The 16,370-nt window shown below is 42.2% G+C and overlaps 1 protein-coding gene across 3 annotated transcripts in view; it reads left to right on the forward strand.

The window, feature by feature from the left end:
* Nucleotides 1-16,370, forward strand: part of LOC110493849 (matrilin-4) — a 41,800-nt gene that overhangs the window by 2,563 nt on the left and 22,867 nt on the right. Inside the window, exons 2-6 of one of the 3 annotated variants that reach the window (XM_090205130.1) lie at nt 7,058-7,189; nt 7,435-7,610; nt 7,856-8,246; nt 11,630-11,752; nt 12,494-12,616. In XM_090205130.1, the coding sequence (XP_090061256.1) occupies nt 7,117-7,189; nt 7,435-7,610; nt 7,856-8,246; nt 11,630-11,752; nt 12,494-12,616 (886 nt within the window). In that variant the 5' untranslated portion in view covers nt 7,058-7,116. The remainder of the gene's footprint in view (nt 1-7,057; nt 7,190-7,434; nt 7,611-7,855; nt 8,247-11,629; nt 11,753-12,493; nt 12,617-16,370) is intronic. The other 2 variants (XM_090205131.1, XM_090205132.1) reach the window with 2 other exon arrangements.

The following is a 16,370-nucleotide window of genomic DNA, read 5'->3' on the forward strand; positions in this document are numbered from 1 at the left end:
AAGTAGGAAACCAGAATAAAAGTAATGTGCACTTCCAGGGAGCCTCAACCCACACAGTAGAACTGATAGTTCCCTGTGAACTCAGGGCATATGGGGGCCGGTGTAAGGGAAGTATGGAAGTTGCATTAGTGGCATTGCTCCCCAAGGGTGAGCACTGACATCTAAGCCTGTTATTTTGGGCTCGTTATTTTGAAAGGTTTCACAGAAGAGCTATAGAAAGCTGCAGAAAGAATGTACAGTTGATGTCAGAAGTTTACCTACACTTAGATTGGAGTCATTCAAACTCGCTTTACAATCACTGCACATGTCTTGTTAACAAACTGTAGTTTTGGCAAGTCGGTTAGGACATCTACTTTGTGCATGACACAAGTCATTTTTCCAACAATTGTTTACAGACAGATTATTTAACTTATAATTCACTGTAACACAATCCCAGTGGGTCAGAAGTTTACATACACTAAGTTGACTGTGCCTTTAAACAGCTTGGAAAAGACCAGAAAATGATGTCATGGCCTTCAGAAGCTTCTGATAGGTTAATAGACATAATTTGAGTCAATTGGAGGTGTACCTGTGGATGTATTTCAAGGCTTACCTTCAAACTCGGTGCCTCTTTGCTTGGCATCATGGAAAAATCAAAAGAAATCAGCCAAGACCTCAGAAAAAATCTGGTTCATCCTTGGAAACAATTTCCAAACGCCAGAAGATTTTTGGAGAAATGTCCTCTGGTTTGATGAAACAAAAATAGAACTGTTTGGCCAAAATGACCATCGTTATGTTAGGAGGAAATCCTGTAGAAAATTTGTGGGCAGAACTGAAAAAGTGCCTGCGAGCAAGGAGGCCTACAAAACCTGACTCAGTTACATCAGCTCTGTCAGGAGGAATGTGTCAATATTCACCCAACTTACAGTGGGAAGCTTGTGGAAGACTACCTGAAACATTTGACCCAAGTTTCATTTCACATTTCACATTCTTAAAATAAAGTGGTGATCCTAACTGACCTAAGACAGGGAATTTTTACTTGAATTAAATGTGAGGAATTATGAAAAACTGAGTTTAAATGTATTTGGCTGAGGTGTATGTAAACTTCCAACTTCAACTGTACATATCTTCTTCCATGCTACTTTAGCTACTCCCATGTGATGAAGAATCGTATGCAAAGTTCAATCTGTTCATTTTCATACCTACACTGAACAAAAATACAAACACAACATTTTCTATACGCACAAGTGTATTTCTCTCAAATGTTGTGCACAAATATGTTTACATACCTGTTAGTAAAAGGACAATCTCAAATCTGCAGTTTTGTCACATAACACAATGCCACGAATGTCTCAAATTGAGGGAGCTTGCAATTTGCATGCTGACTGCAGGAATGTCCACCAGAGCTGTTGCCAGATAATTTAATGTTCATTTCTCTGCCATAAACCGCCTCCAACGTCATTGTAGAGAGTTTGGCAGTACATCCAACCGGCCTCACACCTGCAGACCATGTGCATGGCGTCGTGTCGGCGAGTGGTTTTCTGATGTCAACGTTGTGAACCAGAGTGCCCAATAGTGGTGGTGGGGTTATGGTACAGATAGGCATAAGCTACAGACAACACACACAATTGCATTTTTTCGATAGCAATTTGAACGTACAAAAATACCGTAATGAAAGCCCATTATGAGGTACATTTTTTTAAAACAGACGCATATCTGTATTCCCAGTCATATGAAATCCATAGATCCGGGCCTAATTAATTCATTTCAATTGATTGATTTCTTCATATGAACTGTAACTCAGTAAAATCTTTGAAATTGTTGCATGTTGTGTTCATATTTTCATTCAGTATAGTAGGCTAGGTCTTCCTTTTCTTTTGTCAATTGTGCTATAATTGCTTGATTACTGCTCCAGTATTTAGCATCCACAACTTATACCATTATATAATGTCGAATTATCAGTCCATTCAGTGCAGTGGATTAACAGGGGAATAGTAAAGTGCACTGAATGTTTTTCTTAATGCATAATTAAGAAAGAGACTGCTGTATTTGTTGTGGTGTGACCTGTGAGAATAGGGGGCCTGGTAGTATGGGCACTGCTGTGTTAGTTAGGCAGTAGTGGGGCACACTTCGGCATCTTTGTACCTGCACACATGTACTTACAGAAGGAGGCTACTGAAACACACTTCTAGAGTTCTGCACTGGATCAAGATCACAATGCATAAGGGTCTCTCTCAGCTGGATGTGGGCTCTTAGCGAGGTCCTGATCTCTCCATCTTCGTGTCTGTCTTAATAAACCTCTGTCTGTCTACCCCTTAATTTGCTCAAACTAAATCAAATAAAATTTTATTTGTCACATGCGCCGAATACAGGTGTAGACCATACAGTGAAATTCTTACTAAACCAACAATGCAGTCAAGTAAAAATTTGAAAAATAACAAATAATTAAAGAGCATCAGAAATAACAGAAGAGAGGCTATTTACAGGGGGTTAGTCAAGATAATATGTACACTACTGTTCAAAAGTTTGGGGTCACTTAGAAATATCCTTGTTTTTGAAAGAAAAACAAATGTTTTGATTTGATTAGCTGTTCAGGAGTCTTATGGCTTGGGGGTAGAAGCTGTTAAGAAGCCTTTTGGACCTAGACTTGGCGCTCCGGTACCGCTTGCACATTTATTCACATTTATTTATATAGCCTTTCGTACATCAGCTGATATCTCAAAATGCTGTACAGAAACCCAGCCTAAAACCCCAAACAGAAAGCAATGCAGGTGTAGAAGCACGGTGGCTAGGAAAAACTCCCTAGAAAGGCCAAAACCTAGGAAGAAACCTAGAGAGGAACCAGGCTATGTGGGGTGGCCAGTCCTCTTCTGGCTGTGCCGGGTGGAGATTATAACAGAACAGGGACAAGATGTTCAAATGTTCATAAATGACCAGCATGGTCAAATAATAATAATCACAGGCAAAACAGTTGAAACTGGAGCAGCAGCACGGCCCGGTGGACTTGGGACAGCAAGGAGTCATCATGTCAGGTAGTCCTGAGGCATGGTCCTAGGGCTCAGGTCCTCCGAGAGAGAGAAAGAAAGAAAGAGAGAAAGAAAGAATTAGAGAGAGCATACTTAAATTTACACAGGACACTGGATAGGACAGGAGAAGTACTCCAGATATAACAAACTGACCCTAGCACCCCGACACAAACTACTGCAGCATAAATACTGGAGGCTGAGACAGGAGGGGTCAGGAGACACTGTGGCCCCATCCGATGACACCCCTGGACAGGGCCAAACAGGAAGGATATAACCCTACCCACTTTGCCAAAGCACAGCCCACACACCACTAGAGGGTATCTTCAACCACCAACTTACCATCCTGAGAAAAGGCTGAGTACAGCCCACAAAGATCTCCGCCACGGCACAACCCAAGGGGGGGGCGCCAACCCAGACAGGAAGATCACATCAGTGACTCAACCCACTCAAGTGACGCACCCCTCCTAGGGACGGTATAAAAGAGCCATAGTAAGCCAGTGACTCAGCCCCTGTAATAGGGTTAGAGGCAGAGAATCCCAGTGGAAATAGGGGAACCGGCCAGGCAGAGACAGCAAGGGCGGTTCGTTGCTCCAGAGCCTTTCCGTTCACCTTCACACTCCTGGGCCAGACTACACTCAATCATATGACCCACTGAAGAGATGAGTCTTCAGTAAAGACTTAAAGGTTGAGACCGAGTTTGCGTCTCTCACATGGGTAGGCAGACCATTCCATAAAAATGGAGCTCTATAAGAGAAAGCCCTGCCTCCAGCTGTTTGCTTAGAAATTCTAGGTACAATTAGGAGGCCTGCGTCTTGTGACCGTAGCGTACGTGTAGGTATGTACAGCAGGACCAAATCAGAGAGATAGGTAGGAGCAAGCCCATGTAATGCTTTGTAGGTTAGCAATAAAACCTTGAAATCAGCCCTTGCCCCTTGACAGGAAGCCAGTGTAGGGAGGCTAGCACTGGAGTAATATGATCACATTTTTTGGTTCTAGTCAGGATTCTAAGCAGCCGTATTTAGCACTAACTGAAGTTTATTTAGTGCTTTATCCGGGTAGCCGGAAAGTAGAGCATTGCAGTAGTCTAACCTAGAAGTGACAAAAGCATGGATACATTTTTCTGCATAATTTTTGGACAGAAAGTTTCTGATTTTTGCAATGTTACGTAGATGGAAAAAAGCTGTCCTTGAAACAGTCTTGATATGTTCTTCAAAAGAGAGATCAGGGTCCAGAGTAACGCAGAGTAACTTCACAGTTTTATTTGAGACGACTGTAAAACCATTAAGATTGATTGTCAGATTCAACAGAAGATCTCTTTGTTTCTTGGGACCTAGAACAAGCATCTCTGTTTTGTCCGAGTTTAAAAGTAGAAAGTTTGCAGCCATCCACTTCCTTATATCTGAAACACATGCTTCTAGCGAGGGCAATTTTGGGGCTTCACCATGTTTCATTGAAATGTACTGCTGTGTACATCCGCATAGCAGTGAAAGTTAACATTATGTTTTCGAATGACATCCCCAAGAGGTAAAATATATAGTGAAAACAATAGTGGTCCTAAAACAGAACTTTGAGGAACACCGAAATTTACAGTTGATTTGTCAGAGGACAAACCATTCACAGAGACAAACTGATATCTTTCCGACAGATAAGATCTAAACCAGGCCAGATCTTGTCCGTGTAGACCAATTTGGGTTTCCAATCTCTCCAAAAGAATGTGGTGATCGATGGTATCAAAAGCAGCACTAAGGTCTAGGAGCATATGGACAGATGCAGAGCCTCGGTCTGATGTGATTAAAAGGTAATTTACCACCTTCACAAGTGCAGTCTCAGTGCTATGATGGGATCTAAAACCAGACTGAAGCATTTTGTATACATTGTTTGTCTTCAGGCTGTGCAACTGCCTTTTCAAATTTTTTTTGAGAGGAATGGAAGATTCGATATAGGCCGATAGTTTATATTTTCTGGGTCAAGGTTTGGCTTTTTCAAGAGAGGCTTTATTACTGCCACTTTTAGTGAGTTTGGTACACATCCAGTGGATAGAGAGCCGTTTATTATGTTCAACATAGGTGGGCCAAGCACAGGAAGCAACTCTTTCAGTAGTTTAGTTGGAATAGGGTCCAATATGCAGCTTGAAGGTTTAGAGGCCATGATTATTTTCATCATTCTGTCAAGAGATATAGTACTAAAACACTTGAGTGTCTCTCTTGATCCTAGGTCCTGGCAGAGTTGTGCAGACTCAGGACAACTGAGCTTTGAAGGAATACGCAGATTTAAAGAGGAGTCCGTAATTTGCTTTCTAATAATCATTATCTTTTCCTCAAAGAAGTTCATGAATTTATTACTGCTGAAGTGAAAGCCATCCTCTCTTGGGGAATGCTGCTTTTTAGTTAGCTTTCAACAGTATCAAAAGGGAATTTAGGATTGTTCTTATTTTCCTCAATTAAGTTGGAAAAATAGGATGATCGAGCAGCAGTAAGGGCTCTTCGATACTGCACGGTACTGTCTTTCCAAGCTAGTCGGAAGACTTCCAGTTTGGTGTGGCGCCATTTCCTTTCCAATTTTCTGGAAGCTTGCTTCAGAGCTCGGGCATTTTCTGTATACCAGGGAGCTAGTTTCTTATGAGAAATGTTTTTAGTTTTTAGGGGTGCAACTACATCTATGGTATTGCGCAAGGTTAAATTGAGTTCCTCAGTTAGGTGGTTAACTGATTTTTGTCCTCTGGCGTCCTTGGGTAGACAGAGGGAGTCTGGAAGGACATCAAGGAAGCTTTGTGTTGTCTGTGAATTTATAGGACCACTTTTGGTTGGGGATTATTTGTTGCAATTGCAAACGTAATAAAATGGTGGTCCGATAGTCCAGGATTATGAAGAAAAACATTAAGATCCACAACATTTATTCCATGGGACAAAACTAGGTCCAGAGTATGACTGTGACAGTGAGTAGGTCCAGAGACATGTTGGACAAAACCCACTGAGTCGATGATGGCTCCGAAAGCCTTTTGGAGTGGGCCTGTGGACTACCCTCTGTAGAGCCTTGTGGTCGGAGGCCGAGCAGTTGCCATACCAGGCAGTGATGCAACCATGCTCTCGATTGTGCAGCTGTAGAACTTTTTGAGGATCTGAGGTCCCATGACAAATCATTTCAGTCTCCTTTGGGGGAATAGGCTTTGTCGTACTCTGTCGGGTCCTCTTCACGACTGTCAATTGGTGACAGATTTTTGTGGAAACATTCTACATTTCGTGCAAATATTCAGCACCTCATCTGTAGCCAAATAAACTGCATGCTTTCTCGACAAGTCGTAGTGGGAGGACCACACAACATATCATCAAGTTTAATCGATATGATGGTTAAATCAATATTTGTGCATAAAAGCATTTCCACCAACATTTCTCGCATAATTAATTTTACCGACACAAAAAGATCCCACCTTGTCTAGCGTCTTTTTGTTTTGTTGACATTTGAAAAAATTAAGAGTAGGATGGAAACCTGATTACTTTCCATCTCACTTTATTTTGCTGTATCCCTCTTTTCTTTATATCAATCTCTTGCTATCTATGAACTTAGTATGTTGGCTTTGACATCCATTTTCATATCAGAGAGCTTGCCGGCTCATGTCAATTGGCATTGGTTTAATGTTTCCTTCACTCAAACTTCACTGCCAAGTAGGAAAAGCACATGGCACATTTGTCTTTGATGTGATGTCTGTCTACGCTCTCTGAAGAAGTTGTTCCCATTAGGCATTCACAAATTGACCAAAATGAGGCCAATGAATGACTACTATTCAAGGTACAATTATCTGAGCGATAACAATACATTTCACCTGGACACCTCTCTCAGGACTGAAGAAGAGAAGTTTATTTTATAATGCTTGTTTTGAATTGACAGCATGCCTTTCGCACATTAGTCCTGTGTGCAGCCGTCTATTAGGATAGGAATTACTCCTCTGTACCTCCGCCATCTGATTGGTGTCAAGGTTTTTGTCGCAGGAATGTGCTGGTGGTAAAGTACTCTCGATGACCTGTTTTGTTCTGTGTTCTCTCGTTGCGGTGCAGTGTGAAGCCTGCCTAAACTCAGCCCCGAGAGGTCCGGCTCCCAGACCAGCACCCTGAACATGAGACAGCTGTGTGTCTGTGTGTCTGTCCTGCTAGCCTTGGCCACCATGGCTGTGGCTAGGCCTAAAGAAGGTTAGCCGAGTCCAACTGTGAAGTAATAAAAAGGCCATGAATGGATTGCAGTTCAGCCCACATTCAATTGCTTCTTGCATTTTTATATTTTATTCCAAGAATACATCGAAATGAGAACTGGCGTTGCAAGGAAGTTAATGAAATTAATACAAAACTACTGTTTAATTGTCTGCTTATGCCGTAGCTAATGTGATATTCATGATTTCCCACTCTGGCTTCACACATTCTCACTTCGCCTAAACCAGGACCGGAGCAGAAGTGCAAGTCTGGCCCAGTGGACCTCATGTTCATTATTGACAGCTCTCGAAGTGTGCGGCCCCACGAGTTTGAGTCCATGCGCAAGTTCATGATTGACATCATCCACACGCTGGACATGGAGGCGAATGCCACCCGAGTGGGCGTGGTGCAGTACTCCAGCCAGGTCCACAACCTCTTATCAACTTCACAATTTATCCTTTTGTTTATACACATTAGTGAAGAACTATGCTTGGAAAGGGAAGATCATTCTTGATGAATTCTTAGCTTGGCTTCCCTTTCCAGTTGTAGTTCTTGTAAAGGCTAAATACCACTGGTGAAGACTCAGTTGCACCTAAATAGAGATAGCTAGACATGCAAACCCTGCATATGAAGAGGTGACTGATGCTTTGCATATTTCTATGACTCTAGGTCCAGAACGAATTCTCTCTCAAGACCCATGGCAAGCTGCAGGGCATGGTGAAAGGCATCAATGAGATCGTCCCCCTGGCGCAGGGCACCATGACGGGCCTGGCCATCAAGTACGTCATGAACCATGCCTTCACGGCAGCCGAGGGCGACCGACCCAAGGTGCCCAATGTGGCCGTCATCGTAACGGACGGGCGGCCCCAGGACCGCGTGGCGGAGGTAGCAGCCGAGGCTCGAGACAAGGGAATCGAGATCTATGCGGTGGGCGTTGCTCGGGCGGATATGACCTCGCTGCGTGCTATGGCGTCGCCGCCCATCGAGGACCATGTCTTCCTGGTGGAGTCTTTTGACCTGATCTACCAGTTTGGCCTGCAGTTCCAGGACAAGCTCTGCGGTGGGTTGGGTCGATAAGTGATATTATCGAATTATTGTCAAAAGTTTGGACACACCTACTCATTCAAGGGTTTTTCTTTATTTTTTACTATTTTCTACATTGTAGAAAAATTGCGAAAAAATCAAAACCATGAAATAAATCAAAATATATTTTAGATTTTAGATTCTTCAAAGCAGCCACCCTTTAGCTTGATGACAGCTTTGCACACTCTTGGCATTCTCTCAACCAGCTTCATGAGGAATGCTTTTCCAACAGTCTTGAAGGCTCTCCCACATGCTGGGCATTTGTTGGCTGCGTTTCCTTCACTCAACAGTCAAACTCATCCCAAACCATCTAAATTGGGTTGAGCTCGGGTGATTGTGGAGGCCAGGTCATCTGATGCAGCACTCCATCACTCTCCTTCTTGGTCAAATAGCCCTTACACAGCCTGGAGGGGTGTTGGATCATTGTCCTGTTGAAAAACAAATGATACTAAGTCCAAACCAGACGGAATGGCGTATCGCTGCAGAATGCTGTAGTAGCCATGCTGGTTAAGTGTGCCTTGCATTCTAAATAAATCACAGACAGTGTCACCAGCAAAGCACCCCCACGCCATCACACCTTCTCCGCCATGCTTCACGGTGGGAACCACATATGCGGAGATCATCCGTTCATCTACTCCGCATCTCACAAAGACACGGTGGTTGGAATCAAAAATCTCAAATTTGGACTCATTAGATCAAAGGACAAATTTTCCATTGCTCGTGTTTCTTGGCCCAAACAAGTATCTTCTTCTTCTTGGTGTTCCTTAGTATTGGTTTTATTGCAGCAATTCGACCATGAAGGCCTGATTCACGCGGTCTCCTCTGATCAGTTGATGTTGAGATGTGTCTGTTACTTGAACTCTGAAGAATTAATTTGGGCTGCAATATGAGGTGAGCTGTTCTTGCAATAATATAGACTTAGCCCTATTTGGTAAAAGACCATCTTCTGTATACCACCCCTACCTTGTCACAACACATCTGATTGGCTCAAACACATTAAGATGGAAAGAAATTCCACAAGGCACACCTGTTAATTTAAATGCATTCCAGGTGACTACCTCCTGAAGCTGGTTGGGAAAATGCCAATAGTGTGCAATGCTGTCGCAAAGGGTGGCTACTTTGAAGAATCTGAAATATAAAATATATTTTGATTTGTTTAAAAAAAATTATATTACGGCATGATTCCATGTGTTGTTTTGATGTCTTCACTATTATTCTATAATGTAGAAAATAGTAAAAAAATAAAATAAACCTTGAATGAGTAGGTGTGACCAAACTTTTGACTGGTACTGTGTATGTTCAGCGATAATCAACAATTATCAACATTACTCAGTTTCCATGATAAATCAAAGTTATTGTTCCAACCATAGTATCCAACTTTACAAATCCCACTTTATGGTTGCTGAAGTGTGTCAAGATCGCCAGTGTCCACAAAGGTTTGTATTCGTACTTGAGTCTTTCAAAGCTTGTAAAATGTTCCCGAGTGGCGCAGCAGTCTAAGGCATTGCATCTCAGTGCTAGAGGCGTCACTACAGACCCTGGTTCGAATCCAGGCTGTATCACAACTGGCCGTGATTGGGAGTCTCATAGGGCGGTGCACAATTGACCCAGCGTTGTTAGGGTTTGTATGGGGTAGGCCATCATTGTAAATAAGATTTTGTTCTTTATTTAACTAGGTAAGTCAGTTATGGTTAAATAAAAAATATACTCAAGTCAGAATAAAGCTCTGTGGGATTTTTAGCTCTTGCTATTAGTTGCATCCTTGGCAGCACAATATCAAGCATCTAATTCTCACAAGAGCATCACTAGCTTTTGGGAACTTTCCTTATACAGTGGGGCAAAAAAGTATTTAATCAGCCACCAATTGTGCAAGTTCTCCCACTTAAAAAGATGAGAGTCCTGTAATTTTCATCACATTGGATTTTTAATGAATTCATTTGCAAATTATGGTGGAAAATAAGTATTTGGTCAATAACAAAAGTTTATCTCAATACTTTGTCATTGCCAACAAAGGGTATATAACAGAGGTTAAATGTTTTCTGTAAGTCTTCACAAGGTTTTCACACACTGTTGCTGGTATTTTGGCCCATTCCTCCATGCAGATCTCCTCTAGAGCAGTGATGTTTTGGGGCTGTTGCTGGGCAACACGGACTTTCAACTCCAAACTCCAAAGATTTTCTATGGGGTTGAGATCTGGAAACTGGCTAGGCCACTCCAGGACCTTGAAATGCTTCTTACGAAGCCACTCCTTCATTCACTCAATCTCACGATACATGGCCCCATTCATTCTTTCCTTTACACGGATCAGTGGTCCTGGCCCCTTTGTAGAAAAACAGCCCCAAAGCATGATGTTTCCACCCCCATGTTTCACAGTAGGTATGGTGTTCTTTGGATGCAACTCAGCATTCTTTGTCCTCCAAACACGACGAGTTGAGTTTTTACCAAAAAGTTATATTTTGGTTTCATCTGACCATATGACATTCTCCCAATCTTCTTCTGGATCATCCAAATGCTCTCTAGCAAACTTCAGACGGGCCTGGACATATACTGGCTTAATTAAGCAAGGGCACATGTCTGGCACTGCAGGATTTGAGTCCCTGGCGGCGTAGTGTGTTACTGATGGTAGGCGTTGTTGCTTTGGTCCCAGCTCTCTGCAGGTCATTCACTAGGTCCCCCCGTGTGGTTCTGGGATTTTTGCTCACCGTTCTTGTGATCATTTTGACCCCAAGGGGTGAGATCTTGCGTGGAGCCCCAGATTGAGGGAGATTATCAGTGGTCTTGTATGGTTTCCATTTCCTAATAATTCTTCCCACAGTTGATTTCTTCAAACCAAGCTGCTTACCTATTGCAGATTCAGTCTTCCCAGCCTGGTGCAGGTCTACAATTTTGTTTCTGGTGTCCTTTGACAGCTCTTTGGTCTTGGCCATAGTGGAGTTTGGAGTGTGACTGTTTGAGGTTGTGGACAGGTGTCTTTTATACTGATAACAAGTTCGAACAGGTGCCATTAATACAGGTAACGAGTGGAGGACAGAGGAGCCTCTTAAATAAGAAGTTACAGGTCTGTGAGAGCCAGAGATCTTGCTTGTTTGTAGGTGACCAAATACTTATTTTCCACCATAATTTGCAAAGAAATTCATTAAAAATCCTACAATGTGATTTTCTGGATTTTTTCTCTCTCATTTTGTCTGTCATAGTTGAGGTGTACCTATGATGAAAATTACAGGACTCTCATCTTTTTAAGAGGGAGAACTTGCACAATTGGTGGCTGACTAAATACTTTTTTGCCCCACTGTATTTCCTAATGCCAATATGATGAGAGTGATTAAATGTTGAATTGTTGCTTGTCTGCTGGGGTTCCAGGGATGGATCTGTGCCTGGAGTCTGACCATGGCTGTGAGCACCTCTGTGAGAGCTCCCCTCGTTCTTTCCACTGCCTGTGTCTGCCAGGGTACACTCTCAACGAGGATGGCAATACCTGTAAAGGTATAGGCTGTCAATGGGGCTAGCAATGAGCCAACTTAATCATTTTGTATTATTATTAATTAACTATACACTGAAAATACCTAATATTGAGTTGCACTCCTCCCACACACACACACTTTTGCCCTCAGAACAGCCTACATTTTGGGAGGCATAGACTCTACAAGGTGTCAAGTGTTCCACAGGGATTCTGGCCTATGTTGACTCCAATGCTTCTCACAGTTGAGTCAAGTTGGCTGGATATCCTTTGGGTGGTGGACCATTCTTCATACACGCAGGAAACTGTTGAGCAACCCAGCAGCATTGCAGTTCTTGACACAAACCAGTGCGCCTGGCACCTCCCTGTTCAATTGCACTTAAATATTTTGTCTTGCCCATTCACCCTTTGAAAGGCACACATACTCAATCCATGTCTCAATTGTCTCAAGACTTAAAAATCCTTCTTTAACCTGTCTCCTCCCCTTCAGCTTCAATGTTTGAAGTGGATTTAACAAGTGACATCAATAAGGTATCAGACTGACCAGGTGAAAGCTATGTCATGGAAAGAGCAGGTGTTCTTAATATTTTGTATACTCAGTATATATGTCAGTCAAGTGCATGTAACTGGGTAAGCTGTAACTGGGTCTGGTTCTTGTATATATCAATGGGAAATTATCAATGTGAGCATGTAGGATAGGTCAAGTTAAGTTTCAGCAGTTACTAACTTAACAGCAACCGTGATTTTTGTCTCTTTGTATGATACAGCCATAGACCCGTGTGCTGGGGGGAAGCATGACTGTGAGCAGATCTGTATCCCCTCCCCTGGAGCTTTCACCTGCGGCTGCAACACCGGCTACACCCTCAACGACGACAAGAAGACCTGCACAAGTTAGCGACGCCATCGGCAGGCCAAACAATACAATGCACTAAAAGCAACATCCTGATGGAGATACAGTGCCTTGCGAAAGTATTCGGCCCCCTTGAACTTTGCGACCTTTTGCCACATTTCAGGCTTCAAACATAAAGATATAAAACTGTTTTTTTTGTGAAGAATCAACAACAAGTGGGACACAATCATGAAGTGGAACGACATTTATTGGATATTTCAAACTTTTTTAACAAATCAAAAACTGAAAAATTGGGCGTGCTAAATTATTCAGCCCCTTTACTTTCAGTGCAGCAAACTCTCTCCAGAAGTTCAGTGAGGATCTCTGAATGATCCAATGTTGACCTAAATGACTAATGATGATAAATACAATCCACCTGTGTGTAATCAAGTCTCCGTATAAATGCACCTGCACTGTGATAGTCTCAGAGGTCCGTTAAAAGCGCAGAGAGCATCATAAAGAACAAGGAACACACCAGGCAGGTCCGAGATACTGTTGTGAAGAAGTTTAAAGCCGGATTTGGATACAAAAAGATTTCCCAAGCTTTAAACATCCCAAGGAGCACTGTGCAAGCGATAATATTGAAATGGAAGGAGTATCAGACCCCTGCAAATCTACCAAGACCTGGCCGTCCCTCTAAACTTTCAGCTCATACAAGGAGAAGACTGATCAGAGATGCAGCCAAGAGGCCTATGATCACTCTGGATGAACTGCAGAGATCTACAGCTGAGGTGGGAGACTCTGTCCATAGGACAACAATCAGTCGTATATTGCACAAATCTGGCCTTTATGGAAGAGTGGCAAGAAGAAAGCCATTTCTTAAAGATATCCATAAAAAGTGTGGTTTAAAGTTTGCCACAAGCCACCTGGGAGACACACCAAACATTTGGAAGAAGGTGCTCTGGTCAGATGAAACCAAAATTGATATTTTTGGCAACAATGCAAAACGTTATGTTTGGCGTAAAAGCAACACAGCTCATCACCTTGAACACAGCATCCCCACTGTCAAACATGGTGGTGGTAGCATCATGGTTTGGGCCTGTTTTTCTTCAGCAGGGACAGGGAAGATGGTTAAAATTGATGGGAAGATGGATGGAGCCAAATACAGGACCATTCTGGAAGAAAACCTGATGGAGTCTGCAAAAGACCTGAGACTGGGACGGAGATTTGTCTTCCAACAAGACAATGATCCAAAACATAAAGCAAAATCTACAATGGAATGGTTCAAAAATAAACATATCCAGGTGTTAGAATGGCCAAGTCAAAGTCCAGACCTGAATCCAATCGAGAATCTGTGGAAAGAACTGAAAACTGCTGTTCACAAATGCTCTCCATCCAACCTCACTGAGCTCGAGCTGTTTTGCAAGGAGGAATGGGAAAAAATTTCAGTCTCTCGATGTGCAAAACTGATAGAGACATACCCCAAGCGACTTACAGCTGTAATCGCAGCAAAAGGTGGCGCTACAAAGTATTAACTTAAGGGGGCTGAATAATTTTGCACGCCCAATTTTTAAGTTTTTGATTTGTTAAAAAAGTTTGAAATATCCAATAAATGTCGTTCCACTTCATGATTGTGTCCCACTTGTTGTTGATTCTTCACAAAAAAAATACAGTTTTATATCTTTATGTTTGAAGCCTGAAATGTGGCAAAAGGTCGCAAAGTTCAAGGGGGCCGAATACTTTCGCAAGGCACTGTATATAGACCAAAATATACATACATGCATTCACACTCAGGCTGGCCCCCGCCCACACACACACACGCATGCACACACTCTCACACACACACTCTCTCTCTCTCTCTCTCTCTCTCTCTCACACACACACACACACACACACACACACACACACTTAAAACACTCAGAGAAGATATTACAGACATTTCATCAGCTTTCACTAGGTACTGTAGGATGCAAGTTATGTGTTTACAACCGAGTGAGGACTGAAAGTTAGGAGGTGTCTTGTTTCAGCTCAGGCTCTAGAGAACCATAAGTCAATGTTCCTGGCTACAGCTTTTCTGTGTTGCAATGCAAAAGATGCACCTTGCTGAGAAAGAAAGCTGTGAGCTTAGATTTAATAGGATGTTATAGACCTCCATCTGCAAAAGAAGAATCTCTGGATTCTCTGGCTAAACTACAGCGTGGTTGTGGGGGGGGGAAATGAAATGGTTCTCATGGGCGATTTTAAACTGGGACTGGTTATATCCAAACTCCGAGACCACAAGAGGACTGTGCAAAACATTGCATTTTACTTAATTGATAAATGCAGTCACAAGACCCAATCCAAAATACATCTCCAAGTCAATACTTATTGATGTTATTCTAAATAACAATCCACATAAGTACTTGGCCGTTGGTATTTTCCCTAATGATTTAAGAGATTATTGTGCAGTTGCTTGCATTAGAGACCCTAAAATCCCTAAAGTGCCCCCTCGGTACATGGTCAAACAACATTTTAAGGAGTTCTGTAAGCAGGCATTCCTGCATGAAATTTACGCATGCAACTGGGATAGGATTGCTGTTTTTGCCAGACTGAGGAGGCATTCTCCTATTTTCATTCCATGTTTTTTAGTATCTGTGATAAACATGCCCCTCTCAAAAAGTACTGGGTAAGAGGTAGAGACAATCCCTTGTTTACAGAGGAATTATCTGATTTGATCCAAAAACAAAATACACAAATGGGCTAAAGCCAAAAAGGCTGAATGGCAGTTATTCAGGGCACTGAGAAACAAGTGCACCTTGTTAATACGGAAATGCAAATCTAACTTCTATTACGAATCTACCAAGGCAAACCTCAATAACCCGACAAAAATTATGGAAAACCATTAAGTGACAGACAAGAATCAACTGCTTGATATTTTTTATGAGCATGTTGCTAAGCCTGGGCATTCATTTGATAATGAACTCCATCCTAACATCTCAAATGAGGCTGTGAATGAAACTGCCGCCTGCCGGCCTACGGTTCATCCATTTCATTATACCGAGATTGAGTTTTCAAAAGTTGTAAAGGCACTCAAATCTATTGATAGCTGGAATTTGATCGTTATTTAAAAAACATTTGCTGCCCCTCTCACTCATTAACATCTTTCATTGGTGAATAATACGATTCCAAAAGTCTGGAACGCACTTTTACATAAGGTTGGAGATCCGTCCCAGTTGGATAACTATCGTCCCATATCAAAGCTGTCTGCACTGGAAAAGGTTTTTGACAACCTGGTGAACTGACAGTTGAAAGACTTTCTTTATAAGTTCTCAATATCAGTCGGTTTTAGAGCCAAGCATAGTACCATTACTGCGGTAAATGTGATATTCTAGATGCTCAGGACAAGAAACATCACTGTTTCACTTTTTATTGAATTATCAAAGGCTTTCGACACTGTTGACCTCGCCCTGCTGTTTAGACAAAAAATTGGTTTAAGTGTTGAAGAGTTGGATTGGTTCTAACACTACTTTTGTGGCAGAAAAGGGTTTAGCACAGCAGGGAATGAAATCGACGTTTCGAAGGTTTACGAAAGGAGTTCCCCAGGGCTCAATTTTAGGTCTGATCTTTTTTAACACTGTATATAACTTATATATGGAAGACTGTTGACTTTGCAAATCTCCATCTGTATGCTGATGACACTATTTATTCTAGCACATGTAATATTGAGAAGGCTTTTCAGGATAGTTGGCTTTTGATGCTGTTCAAAAGCAACTTTCCGAATTGAAACTGGTGCTTAATGCAAGGCAAACTAAACATATGATTTTCTCTTCTCTGAA

This window comes from Oncorhynchus mykiss, chromosome 17 (genome assembly GCF_057628025.1).
Source record: "Oncorhynchus mykiss isolate SJ-2025 chromosome 17, ASM5762802v1, whole genome shotgun sequence".
Lineage (NCBI taxonomy): Eukaryota > Metazoa > Chordata > Actinopteri > Salmoniformes > Salmonidae > Oncorhynchus > Oncorhynchus mykiss.